This window comes from Erpetoichthys calabaricus, chromosome 8, assembly GCF_900747795.2.
Source record: "Erpetoichthys calabaricus chromosome 8, fErpCal1.3, whole genome shotgun sequence".
Taxonomy (NCBI): domain Eukaryota; kingdom Metazoa; phylum Chordata; class Cladistia; order Polypteriformes; family Polypteridae; genus Erpetoichthys; species Erpetoichthys calabaricus.
Window position 1 is genome coordinate 116,489,823 of NC_041401.2, and position 14,624 is coordinate 116,504,446.

General features: G+C 37.2%; 1 protein-coding gene across 1 annotated transcript in view; it reads left to right on the top strand.

The window, feature by feature from the left end:
* nphp4 (nephronophthisis 4) overlaps positions 1-14,624 on the top strand; it is a 735,573-nt gene that overhangs the window by 617,403 nt on the left and 103,546 nt on the right. The window contains exon 15 of the mRNA XM_051931213.1: positions 3,520-3,707. Coding sequence (XP_051787173.1) covers positions 3,520-3,707 — 188 coding nt within the window. The remainder of the gene's footprint in view (positions 1-3,519; positions 3,708-14,624) is intronic.

Consider the following 14,624-nt stretch of genomic DNA (forward strand, 5'->3'; position numbering starts at 1 on the left):
TCGTCAGCAAAGTCAAGATCCGTGAATCCTTCTGCACCAACAGGTGCCCCACAGCCGCTGGACCCCATGACCTTGCCCAACACCCAGTTCATACAAGCATTGAACAGAGTAAGAGCAAGATCACACCCCATACGAACCCCAGAATCAACTGGGAAAAACGCAGAGGTCCTGCCTCTATGCATAACAAAAAATTTTAAAAAACACCAATTCTATACTCTCTTTTTATATTCTTTTTCACATGCAACACACAGTTTGCTTCTACTTCTAATTTTTCTCTGCAGTAGCTTTTTGATAAATTGCATGTCTTGAAAACTAAAAAGATACAGCCAAAAGCTTAGAATTTATTATTGGTTTGTGTTAATACAGTAGCAATGTCCGTGTGCAACCAGGTTTTGTTGGTTTAAGAGATGTTTCTTTTCAGTCAAGGAAAAAAATGTAAGAAAAGAGAAGAAACCCTGCAGAAACTCTTGCTTTATCATTTAACCCTCTGGAAAGCAACAGCTTATCATGGGGTACATCATTATACCATTATCAAGCAAGTATTTGAACTTGTTCTACTTTTTTACATTGCCACTTTTATCTTCATGTTTGACAGCTCTTAATAATAATAATAATAATAATTCATTACATTTATATAGCGCTTTTCTCAGTACTCAAAGCTCTTTGCTTCTTATAGCAGAGCATGCCTGTGGAAGTCAAAAGTGCTCATCCTCAGGCTAGAGAGTGATATATATATATAGTATATAGCAGTGTAGGATAACAGAATAGTGTACTTAACCACACAGTGGGTGAGTACTTGACCACACAGTGTAGAATGCACAACTCTTAAGAGCGCCTAGGTAATCTATACAATGTAGCCTGCTGTTATTTCTTTCATATTGGTAAATAGGCTGCTTGTGTTATATAATAAATTATGGAAAATGTGGGTAGAAAAATGGGGTTGGTTGTGTCCATTTTCAAATTCTCTTTGTCCAGCTATTTTCTTGTCTTTTGTCCCTGACAGGTGGAATGCACATTAAGGTGTTCAGTTATTTCTGCCAAGCAGGATTAGCAGTTTCTACGTACTGTATTAACACTGAAAATGTGCAATTTATTTTTAAACTTGAAGAAATGATTGATTTTCAGATAAAGTGGCAATTCCTGCAGTATTTTCTGATGTGAATTGGTTAGCTGAATGGCAGAATATCTTATATAAGAAGGAAAGCAAGACAATTATATAAACTGCTTTTGTAACCCAAGTGGTGGGAGGCCTTTAGACCCACATTACTGTACGTTGTAAGGTGAAATCCATTGAGTACATGGCTTCTAAATTCCTATGTAGGTGATAGATTGCGTGGCATCTAGATAAGCCATGTGCAATATAGTGAGCTGGAATTTCCAGTTGGTTGCCATGCGTGCTTATGCTTGGAGCGGCCATGTGCTGTCAAGTTACTTTGTACAGATGATTTTAATAGGATTTAATGTAGCCACTAGCTCAGGCTAAAGAGCCTTGCCTCAATGGCAGTTCATTTATGATAATTATAATGCGGAACAAGTCGAGGGAGAGTGGAGAGAGAGAATCAGCAGTCGCCAGAATGAGCTAAAGCATTTTAAAGTGAGAAATTCCTGCCTTGATCTGACCTGTTATTTAATCGGATGATCAGATTGGCGAAGAGACAACCTGCGGGCAGCTGAAGTGAGCCACAGCTGACTAATAATATGCCTGAATGGCCATTGTAGAGCTGACAAAAAAGGAAGTGGGCCAGAGAGAGAGAGAGAGAAAATTAAATAAATTATGAAGCAACAAAGCTGAGGCGAGATGTTGAAATGAAATTCTGTCTCTCATGGTTCTCTTGTTTTTATTAAACTCCAGATCAGGGCTGTGTTTATATCTGATAATAATAGGCAGGAATTATGAGTAATTAGTTGTGGCAGCAGTGAAAAAAGCTAATTACCAGTCATTTCCTTTGTTTCCTGTTGTTTTCTATAATTAAAACAGAGACGTCCTTTGGAGGTAATCAGGCTTATTCTGAAATATGCAGCTTTTTGATATTGCTGATTTAGTTTTGAAACATTCTGTAGCACCCTCCCCATTCTGATTCAAAGAACTTTCACTGATTGCGTTCACAGTAAATGTTTTTGCTGATTTTTCTGTGCTTTTTAACATTTAATGTTTGGGTCTCCTTTTTAGTTTACTGCTGTATCTGTTCAGAACTCTTTTATGCTGTATTTTTCTTGATTAATTCAACCTTACGATTAAGCCCATGCAGTTTTGATGTTCCCTGAGAGCCAAAAAAAAAAAAAAAAAACAAGCTAAGATTATGTTTGCTCACCAGAGACTGAGCAGTGGCTTCTGCAGAGTCCAGAATGATGTGGAACAAATAGGAAAGGGATGTTTGATAGGGTCCAGGTTCAGCATCATTCAGTAACAAAGATAACATATTTACTGCAAGGCATTCACTGACACTGTAGAGGCAAAGGTAGGATAACCTGATTCATTTCTCATCTCTTTGACTACCATGGATTATGCTGTTAAGGGAGCTATTTCATAAACTGACTTGTGTGAATTTTATGTTTAGGGCATCTAGCTTTGTCTCTTCTTACGGTGACTGTTATTTGTGTCCATTTACTGCTGCACTATGGATTTTACTTTAGGTGAATTGGTTTTCTCTCATCTGTTGTGGGTTTTGTGGTAAAGGTTTCATTTTAGTTACTTCAATTAGTAGTTTTCTTTTCCAAAGAGGAATTTCAATGTACAATAAAATGTTACTGTCTTTCGATTGCTTGAGAGGTTTGCTGTCTGGCTAAGCACCAATCCTTTTAAACAAGTCTATAAATTTACTTTTAAATATTAGCTGTCTAATGAGCGAAACGTAGTTCAAGCCTAACGACCTTGGTTATATAATTGACTTTTCAGTCTTGTTTATTGAATAAATAATTATGGTTATGCTTTTTCACATACATAGAACTTGAGATTTCCTACCTTCAAGGGTACAACTTACAGTATATGAAAGCATCTTTTTCATTGTTTTGTTCTTTGGTTTTCTTTTTAAATTAGTTGCGTGGTAGGTGTGCCTTTACCCAGTTATAAAACAAAAATCCTATTGCCAACATTTAGAGGCTCCAGTGCTCTCAACATTCTTACACATACTTTATTCACTGTTTTGTGCTCAGTTAAACAAACGCAAGTTGTTTATGTCAGTACTGCATAGTCAGTTCAGCACCCTAGTTAAGTCTGGTCATGCTTTATTATATTTGATATTTTTACCATCCATTTCAATTACATATTATTAATTAAAACTGTTTAAATGATTAATTGTTCCTAATGCTTGAGTTTTATTGTAACTGCTTTAAATAGAAATATTACATGTTGCAGTCAAACAGCTTCTGTTTATTCAGCCCACTGTTAGTTGTTCAGATTACTAAGAGCATAAAGTAAAGCTGGTGTTACACATTTGTTATTTGTATTTTTTTTTCTGTTAAGTGTTTTTTTTTTATTTTTTATTTTTTTGCTGAAGCTCTTCTCTACTTCTCCTGTAGGCTTCCACAGGAAGGACAACAGATGGACTGGCCCAAAAGCATTTATTTTACCTTCCAGTTTTATCGATTCCCTGCAGTAACTACACAGAGGCTTCTCCTTGTGAAGCCAGATGGGTCAGGCTGTAGCACTGGGGACCACCCACCCTGTGTCCTCCTTCAAGTTAACAAAGATGGAACAATTTGCACAGGTAAGGTACAAAGTCAGAGGGAGGAACGTAGTAGATGGTGTAGATGACATATGGAGTCCTGGTTCATTTCAGAGGTTTTCTGCATATGGCATTTGGAATTTCTCTGATAGTCCACAGAAAGGTTGTCAGGTTTAGCATCCTATTTTGACTTTTTGGTGTCTGTCTGTTGCGGCATAGAAAAATTATGTTGCAAAACATATAAAGGGATTGTGAAAATCAATGAGCAAATTAATGATGAGATGCCTAGTTAAATGTCTTGTCTGAGAAGTTTCTGGACAGAGTTAATCTGGTAACTGACCTGATTATAAACTAGTTACATTGTATATTTTTAGTTTTGATATGAGTGATGTTTTTTTTTTTACTTCCACTTAAACTTTGGTTTATGATTGTAAGGCCTACAGAAAATTGATATATCTCTAGACTTTCCTACTATACAAATTCAAAATGTACCACAATTGTCTTCAATATCATGGCACAGCATAATTTCCTCCTTACAATATTTTGCCATGAGCTATTAATTTATTTTTTATTCAAGACCTTCAAAACTTGTCTATTATTTTTGCCGGTTCTCTCCATCTGATGCCTGTTATGAGCAATTAAAAAAAAACTTAACCCTTATGTTGTATGCTTTTGGAATTCTTGTTTTGTAGATAAACAGCTTTGTTTGTCAGTAAGTAAAATCTTTTCAGTTAGGCCAAGATTTGAGAAATGGTGGGTTTCCTCTGTCATTTTCTATGAGTTTCATGGACAAAATATCAAGGCACAAATTAATTCCATTTAAAGGACCTGAAAACTGTGTTTTTGCTGAATGATACTGACTCTGTCTGGTTGTGAATTCTGATGTGAACTTAAATGATTTATAGCCAAGTATGACACAGATGAGATGGGAGGTAGAACATTCAGTTATAAGGTCATTATCCTCTTCTGTAAAATAATTTCTTGCATTTCTGCAACTGAGTGAGCAGTAATTGACCTAGCTGTAAGTGTATGAATATCTCTGAATCATGATCATGAACAGGTATAGTAGTAGTTATACGATTAGCCAATCGATTATTGTAAAGCATGAGGTAAGTCTTCCGACAGCTTGATTTACTGGTCAATTTAGGTGCCCATTCTTACCTGTGGTCAGGCTCTTTTCTTTAGTACTGAAAGAATTAAGTAATGGGTCCAAGCTGCAAAAGAGAAGTTATTATACAGATTTGCTGGGCAAGGAGCAGAACAATCCAAGAGAATTCTGAAATAGCTGAAGATTTTTTGGGTTCCTTAACCAGAAGGTATACTGTGCATGATCCAAAAGGAGAAGACCCAGGTTCAGGGATTATATATCTCATCTGTCTTGGTTACCCTAGAGTTCCTCAAAAGGGGCTAGATACTGTTGCTGTTGTAAAAAGAAATCTATTCCTACACAGCTATGTCTCCATCTTTGAGCAGGTAAAGTAATAGAAAATATGCTACCACTACATTACGCAGGTTCAAACCAACACTAAATCAGTATAGATAAACAGAGTCTCAGTTGTGATGCAATATGGCACTAATCCTTCACTAGGGATGCTATGCCCAGTGTTAGGTTAAATCAGTACATGATTAAAAATGACAGTAGAAAAACCTTTGATTGTTTGCGTCTTAAACATAGAATCTTAAAGAAAATATGTTATTTGAACTCCTACATTTGAATGATGGTCTTAAAAGTAAACTGAATAACAATCTGTTTTTGATGAATGATATGTGTTTATTGTATACTAATATTTCATGTGTTTAAAATATGTAAACCCTTCAGTTAAGTTAGCAGATAGTGCATTTTTAACAGTGACCAAATCTTAATAATTTATCAATTACATTTACTTCAAAGATTTTTCCTATTCTTTATATTCAGCTGCTTCAGCTCTCACTGTCTCATGCACAGCCAGCTTTAGTTTTACCATAATATTTCTGTCATGCTGTGATTTCAATTGATAGGGAAAAATCTTGCTTTAAATTCATTCCTGATTAAACTGTGGTGCAGTGCTGGAGAATCTATTTTCACCTGAATATTGTTTAAGAATAGGTGGGTAAATTGCTACTTAGCACAATATACTATTAACAAGTCTTTAAATACATATTTCCCTCAATTTATAACACTATTAAATCATGAGGAGTCATCTTGGGCTTTGCATATAATAGCAGTGCTAGACCATCTCATTCTCCCCATATTGTTGACAGTAAGGGTTAGTTTTTCCTTTTTTATTTTAAGGTAAACATGGTTAAAGTATAAGTTTGGTATTTTCACAGTTATGTTTTACATTAATGTGCCACAGGAAATTCTGCCATTAAGTGAAATATTTTTTATAAATTTTAAACAATTCCATGCTGTTTCAAATGGGGTACATGAGGCATCAGTGCAAGCATGAAAAAGTAGCATTAAAGAGGTGCATTTTCTACCATATTTTGTTCTCAAGTATTTATCCATGTCTTGAGATTACATGTTTATTGCAAAACATTATATTCATATTATTTTTGGAAAAATTTGTATATATTTTTGTGGGATTTAACCATTTTAAAAGTCAGTGAGGCTGTGTTTTTGTCGCAATACCTCCATAGCAAATTAATGTATACCATGATAAAGAAAGAATACATTTGACTTGAAAAATACCAAGCCTATCCTTTAAATGTTTGTGAAATGTGCCTTTTTATGTCCAGAAAGCTGCCTTTTAGACTCATCCATCTACTGAACATTTTTACAAAATTTTGCAGGATATTTTAAGTCTACAATTCTTAAAAACTTCTAAGATAAGTTTTTTTTTAAAAATAATATACATTTAACAATAGCCAGTTTAAAGAAATGAGGGACAAACCTATGCAGTGAAGATATGTTAATAACATAGAAAAGGTGCATACAGCTACTGTTATAGTTGGGTCTGAGGAGGAGGAAGTAGGTTTCAGAGAAATTATAGGATACGCTCATAAGTCAATATTTCAAACTGACTAAGCTGACAAGGTGGTAACCCTTGGTCTGGAAAGCAAGTCAAGCAATTTTAAAACTGTTTTAGTGCCATTTTAGGGTGAGGTTTTAATCCTTCAGTTCCCAGGTAATTGCACAGAGGCAGGAGAGTGCTTTGGCAGAAGAAAACTCTGGTATAGCTGACATGAATATAAAACTTAACTGATACCATTTCATGGTAATAAAACAAGGTATATAATTAACAGTCATGCAAACTTTTACAACTTATGCTATTCTTACATTTATCTAAGCCAAACTGACTAGTCAACTCATAACTACCGTATATACTCGAGTATAAGCCGACCCGAATATAAGCCGAGGCACCTCATTTTATCTACAAAAACTGGAAAAACATATTGACTCGCGTATAAGCCTAGGGTGGGAAATGCAGTAGCTACTGGTAAGTTTCAATAATCAAAATAAATACCAATAAAATTACCATACGTTAATGGAGGCATCAGTAGGTTAAATGTTTTTGAGTATTTATTTCAAAGAAAAACAGTAAACTAGCTCTGTAAGTGGAGAAGAGGGTCAACAAAAACAATATGGTATCTCTCTGGTTCGCTCACTCTCGCTCTCTCTCTCTCTCGCGTGCGCGTGTCTCTGTCTCTCGCGTGCGCGTGTGTCTCTCTCTCGCCTGACTCGAATATAAGCCGAGGGTGACATTTTGAGCACATTTTGGGTGCTGAAAAACTCTGCTTATATTTGAGTATATGCGGTAATATATTTTGCCCATTTTACTTTGTAATGGAATCTTTTTCTGAATAGTTTAGTGGCTAATTTATAGATAAATAGACAAAAGGATATACAGTGCCTATAAATGTTTTCACCCCCTTGGAAGTTTTACATTTTATTCTTAAACAGCACTGAATCCCAGTGGATTTAATAGGGCTTTTTTCACACTGATCAACAGAAAAAGACTAATGTCAAAATGAAAACCAAACTCTGCTAAGTTGTCTAAATTAATTGACAAATTTAAAACACTAAATAATTGTTTACACGCATATTCACCCCTAAACCATCACTGGAGGATCCATTTGGATTTTGAAGTCAAACAATTAGTCTTAATAGAAATCAGCTATCTGTAGTCAACAGGTTTCAATTGATTGTACGTTAAATGTGTCTGGAGGGTCCAGATTGTGGTGACTCTGTTTGGTGGCCTAATCTATGACTAACGGACACTCCGAGTAACTCTTTAAAAAAGTGAATGAATAGAACAAGTAAAGAGATTAATACAAGTACATTTCCAGTCTAGTTAAATCATCCATCCATCCATCCATTTTCCAACCCGCTGAATCCGAACACAGGGTCACGGGGGTCTGCTGGAGCCAATCCCAGCCAACACAGGGCACAAGGCAGGAAACCAATCCTGGGCAGGGTGCCAACCCACCGCAGGACACACACAAACACACCCACACACCAAGCACACACTAGGGCCAATTTAGAATCACCAATCCACCTAACCTGCATGTCTTTGGACTGTGGGAGGAAACCGGAGCGCCCGGAGGAAACCCACGCAGACACGGGGAGAACATGCAAACTCCACGCAGGGAGGACCCGGGAAGCGAACCCGGGTCCCCAGATCTCCCAACTGCGAGGCAGCAGCGCTACCCACTGCACCACCGTGCCGCCCTCTAGTTAAATCAGTCATTAAAAAATATTAAGAGTATGACACCACTGTAAATCTGTCCAGATCAGGCCATCCACAAAAGCTGATTGTGGCTTTCAAGGATGGTGATAGGAAGAAGCTTAAGCTGGTACAGCACGACCTGAAGAGGACCTTAAAGCAGGCAAAAGTGGACTATAAAGGAAAAATGGAGATGAGTTTTCAACACAATAACATAAAAGAGGTTGTGAAGGGGAATGAATACCATTAATGGCTTTTATAATGCTGTTGTCAATACAAGTGGTTCATGACCTGGTCACCTGGTTATTTATTTTCTCCTTGCCTTTGTAATAGTTTTTAACAATTTTTAGTGATGTTTAAGCTAAGCCTGATGCCTGAATTTCCCAGAGGGGATGAGTAAAGCTATCTATCTATCTATCTATCTATCCATCCATCCATCCATCCATCCATCCATCCATCCAATGAGGGAGGCCACCAAGAGACCTATAATATAACTTTAGTGATTGAGATTGGAGAAGCTGTGTGGACAGCTGTTGCCCAGGTGTTTAACCAAACGCACTTTATGGAAAAATGGCAAAGAGAGAAAAAATGCATATGACATCTCGGCTAGAGTTTGCCAGAAGACACAAGGGAGACTCTGAAGTCAGCTCGAACAGGATTCTTCAGTCTAATGAGACCAAAACTGAAATTCTTGGCCATCAGATTAAACACCAAGTTTGGTGTAAGCCAAACCCTACACATTATCTAAAATTTACCATCCATATTGTCAAGCATAGTGGTGGCAGCATCATGGTGTGAGTATGCTTCTCTGAATAATATAGCAAAATGTAGGGAAATAGTGGAGATAAACAGCAAGAAACCTGTGCCTTGGGAAGATAATTTGTTCTTTCAGAAGACAACTACCCCAAGCATAAATCCAAAGCTTCACAGGAATTACTTAGAAACTACATTATTTACCTGAATTGGCCAAGACCTGATCTCAGTTCAATTGAGAATTTGTGGCTGGACTTAACAAAGGCTGTTCACTAAAGATCCTAATGCATCCTGACAAAACATTTTAGTGTCCAGATGTTCAAATCTGATAGATAGAGATTCACTTTTGTTATTAAAGTCTTTTTTCTGTTGATTAAAGTCAAAAAAGTTCAAAAAAGGCAAATTAAATCCACTGAGATTCAATGTTATATAACAATAAAATTGGAATACTTCCAAGGTGTTGAATACTTTTTATACTGTTGTTTACTGTTTAGACATACTGTAAGTGGAAAAAATAAGTGGAACAAAATCAACACATTATTTAATGGTGTCCTTACATTGAGATTTGCTCTCAATTCAGTAATGTCATAAAAAATATTGTTTCCGTAAGTAAATGCTTAGGTTAACTGGAAAGATGAGTAGGCCTTGAAGTTTGTTTTTTTTTTTCAGAGTAATGTGCAGGTCTTAAATAAATCTTAAATAGCTCAATTGTTATGTGGATGTTTAAATCAGGATTGGAAGCCGGCAGATTGTGAAGTTGTGTCTTGTTTTGTGAAAAACACTTAATGGTGTGTAAGAAGTTGTTATGCAGTGATAAACTGTAATTAATCAGATAATCCAGAAAATCTTGGTCTTCCTAGGAATATAGACCTAGTAGGGCTTCAAGTATCTTATTGTAATATTTTTGTGGTGGTATATGGTATTATTGATAAACTGAGGACAAGGAATTTTTACTGTGATATCAGTGAACATTTCGAAGCAATTAATTTAATTGAAAAAGAAGAAAATGTGTTCCTTCATTCTTATAGATGCTGTATTTCTATTACCTTCCATTATCCAAGTATCTTCATTCCGCGGCATACAGAGATGGACCTTAGTTCATAGTTGAGACTGACAAGATATCAGGTTTCCTCATCCCCCCTTCCTCCAACTTCTGCCAGAGTTGATCTCAAAATCAAACAAAGGTGTCAGGTCAGGTTGGAGCGCATGCACTGGTACAGTGCGTTGCCGCAGCCACCACACAAAGAAACCGCTTGGGATCCTGGTTGGCAATCCCCCAGGCAAACACACGGTCCAGTCCCACCTTCCAGAAATGAACATCTATTTGCCACAGACAGGTGTTACGTGGGCATCCCCTTGAACTGGTCCAGCCACTCAGGTACTCAACAATGAGGATACTGCGAGCCGGATCACCCTCTGGGAATCACGCCATATGGCCGTAATGCTATAACTGACATTCCTCACAATGCAGGTAATGTACCTCATTCTGGACTATGTGACCAACTGCTCATTTGACAAAAAGTCAAACCAGCAGTACCCAAGGATTCTCCGAAGAGACTCAGTACCAAAGGGGTCCAGTCTTCATCTCAGGTCACTGAGTAGTGTCCATGTCTCGCATGAAGGTCACTGCCGAGGTAAATAAACATCTCGACAAGGTTGACACTCTCGCTGCAGACAGACATACTGCTGATGGCTGTGCCCAAGAGGTCATTAAAGGCCTGGATCTTGTTTTTTATCCAGGACACTCTCAAGCCCAGACACTCAGACTCCTCACTGAGTCTCTCAAGAGCCCCGATCAGAGTCTCCATTGACTCCGCGATGATCACAGCATCACCAGCAAAGTCAAGATCAGTGAATCTTTCTTCGCCAACAGATGCCCCACAGCCACTGGGGAAAAACAGAGGTTCTGCCTCCACTCTGTACAGCTCTCACAGTACAGTACCAGTGTACAGGCAGAAAGTATGTTTCTGAAATATTGGTATTTGGTTTGTGATGGATGGCCAGGGCCCATGCCCGGCCGGGACACCCCTGCAGCATATTTTCCAGGGGAGCAAGCATGGGAAACACAACATCTTCCCCCTGGATGCCAGATGGCAGCCTCCCTGGGTTGCAGCGGTGCCTCGAACTCCCACAGGGCTTCATGGGAGTTGGAGTTTGGTGCAGCCCTGTTGGGTTCCACAGGTTCCGCCAGGGGGGTACTGCAGCAGGAGCTGCTAGCCCCTTTTGGGCACTAGTTTCGCCACACCCGGAAGTGCAGCCAGATGTCAGCAATCAAGCACCTGGAGCACTTCTGGGTGCCTAATAAAACGAGCCAGCAACCACTACTCATTGGCCAGAGTCGGGTGGGTGAGGAGGAGTGGTAGTGCCGGAAGAGAGAAGTGTGTGGTGTGTTTTGAAGTGCTTATTTGTACAGTTGGGACTGTGTTGTGTCTGTGGGGATTACGGGGAAGACGTACCCCACAGGTGAAAAACAATAAAAGTTTGTTGATTTTTATACGTGCCTCCATGTCCATCTGTGTCGGGTCAGGCGCCTATATATCACCTTTGTTACAGGTTGTATATATATTTGTTGGGTATCTAAATCAGTAGCCTGTATACACATCACATTCAATAATAAAACACAAATGAAGTGAACCCTGTGATAACATGCTCCACAATAACAAGAACTGGGAAATAATGCAACCATCATTTTGCGGCCTTCCTTCCCTACAAGCTATTACACAAATCCCTGACACTAGTTCACTCAAAATGAAACTTTCCTCCCCACAGTAGAAATAACAGCACTGTGCTAGATTTTACAGATGCTCATAAGTTGTTCTTTAAACATCCGGCTCTGTGCCAACAGTGAGATGTCCCTGAGTGATTCTATAAATTTATATAGATTGTATAGTTTTCTCAATAATTAATTACTGTGTAACAACATTAAACAAACTCTGTATATAAAAATTTAACAACTAATTTATTGAAAAATAATATGTTAATGTCAATACAGTACATGTACATAGACCCAGAATTTATAAAGCATATTCGCCTATATTCAGACAAAATTCCTAATCAGTGGATAGTACCTCATTGATCCACAAGGTGAAATTACTGTGATATGCAGTATCAAAAATATACTGTGGATTACAGTGCAAACAAACCCAGTTGTAAACAACAAAAACATTGAACACCAATACAAGAGAGTAAGAACCAAAACTATACCTACAATATGTTTAATTTGTATTGTATCGTATCTAAGAAAATATTCTGCATGTTGGAAGGAAGCATTATACAATAATTTTGTTTTCTAATTGCAGTTCTATTTTTTCAATAAATGTTATATTTTATCTTTTTTACATTAGTTATACATCTGAAGGGCATACTCTGATGTTAAACTAGTTTTGTGAAGCAAATGGAGAAACTCGAACTGTTCAGGGTCAAGCTGTTGTATTGAAACAGCATATTTAGATGTGGAATGTTTTTTACATATAGCATTCCGTAAATTATGATAGATTTCTTATGAATTCTCACTCAGTCATGCTCCTTATAAGCCATAATATTACCAAATAAGTTTCTTTAAATAAGAAATGTGTAAAAAGAAACCAATTTCTGACCTTAGCTACTATATAGTGTTTGTTTTAATTAATTACTACACCAGAAGTAAAATGGTCAAAAAACCTTGCTAGACACCTTCTTATAGCCGAACAATAAAATCAAATTTGCTTTTAATGATTTGTTTATGAGGTTTGAACTTGTTATGAACATATATTTAGAATAAGCTCAAAAATGCATAGGCAACCTCTTGGTCATAAGGATCTTTTAAGTCACATAGCATGCTTACAATATTGGTTTCAGTTTAAATTGTTCAGAAGAAAAAAGTAAAAATTACTAATGTGCATTTGATAGGAAGAACTTAGTACATGGAGCAAGAGCTAATTTAAGTAATGTTGCTTCAGCCTTTGTTAAATCACATAAAATTAAATTCTTGTGCATCATTTTGGCAATTGTATATTTCGCATTAGCTTTCAGCATGGTCTGTTGTGCTGCGTTGGAGATTCAAAACACACAAGCTTTTTTCTGTTCTCTCAATGTACTTACAACCTTGTTGGCAGTGGCTAAAAAGTAGAAAAGGTGCATGTTGCAGTGCGTATTTTGTTGCATTATTTTAACTCGATCACAGTTCTGTGTCTGTGAAGAAATTATTGTTTCCTTACTTTTTTAACAGACTTTTATACCAAAGAGTCTTCATAATACTCACCACCTGAAATCATTATTTCTCTATGTATTCTATTAGTAAAGAATTTTTTTTTTTTTTAAAGTTACGAAGTCACAAAAATTCAGCATTACTTTGTTTCATGTTTACCAAAAATGAATGTTTTCACTAGTACCTAACTAAGGAGAAATACATGTGTACCTATATGGTACCATTTTCTGGTTAAATTACCAAATTGTATTTAATTATATTGTACATAAGACTTTGCCGTGATTATCAACGCATTAACACTAAAATTACCAAAGCCTACAAAAAAACTTGTAATCCCAGCCCACCTTAAATCCCTTCACATCTCTCCGTCAGCATCTTTTGTGCTGTAAATGTGTCTATCAGCAAAAGCAGCAAAGCAGCCTGCTATCCAATCCCCCCACCAATGCAGAAAGGGCAGAGAGTTCTCTCAGCTCAAGTCTGTTTACCTGAGCAGGTGCTGAGGAATGGTTCATGTCCCGACGTGTATGATTATTAGAAGTCCACAGGAAACGTAAAGGTGGTTTGGATAGTCAAAAGGGCTCAGGGTAAAAAACAAGGGTCCGAACGCCAGAGGTCGTCTTTTGACCAGGTCTTCAAGCTGTAGTGTAACACCTGCATTGATTTTTCTTTTGGGAAATGTCTTTACATTGGACTTTGTAAATATATTGTTTTGCCAAGACATTTCATTGTAAAATAGTATGGACATTGCTGGAATAAAACAGATTCCTGATTTTTGAATTTTTTTTTTTTTTTTTTTGCCCGAGTCTCTCTTACTCCATCCCTTGGTTGCTCGGTCTCGTTTACTGACACCCCAAGTCAGAAGTTTCACAAATGGGTCCTTACCCGGGGTGTCACATGCTGCAGTAGAGATTTGTAAGAAAGGACACTATAGTAAATGTACACATGACAAAACTGGTTAATTAAATCCCTGTAAAAATATCAAGACATTACAACATTAAGGCAGCTGTATGATGAATGTGAAATGCAGATACACATCAACACAATTCTTCCACTACCTCCAAATTAGAGACTTTGCTAAACAAAATCTGCTCAATTTTCCTCACCTCCCACCTACTTCTATTCCGGAAATAATATTGATCAGTCTTGAGGACGCAGACAGAATTTATGTAATATATAAAAACATTTTAAAGTCCATTCATTTCAAAGATACAGTACAGTGGGGAAAGGATCTCTTACTCAACATTTCAGAAAAGGAGTGAAAGGCAGCCATGCACACTCTAGCTCCATATGCGTAAAGCATACAATTATTCAACTTAAAATCTTTTATCGCACATCTGTCTCGTTTAAAATTGTCCAAAATGTTTCCAGGGCAAG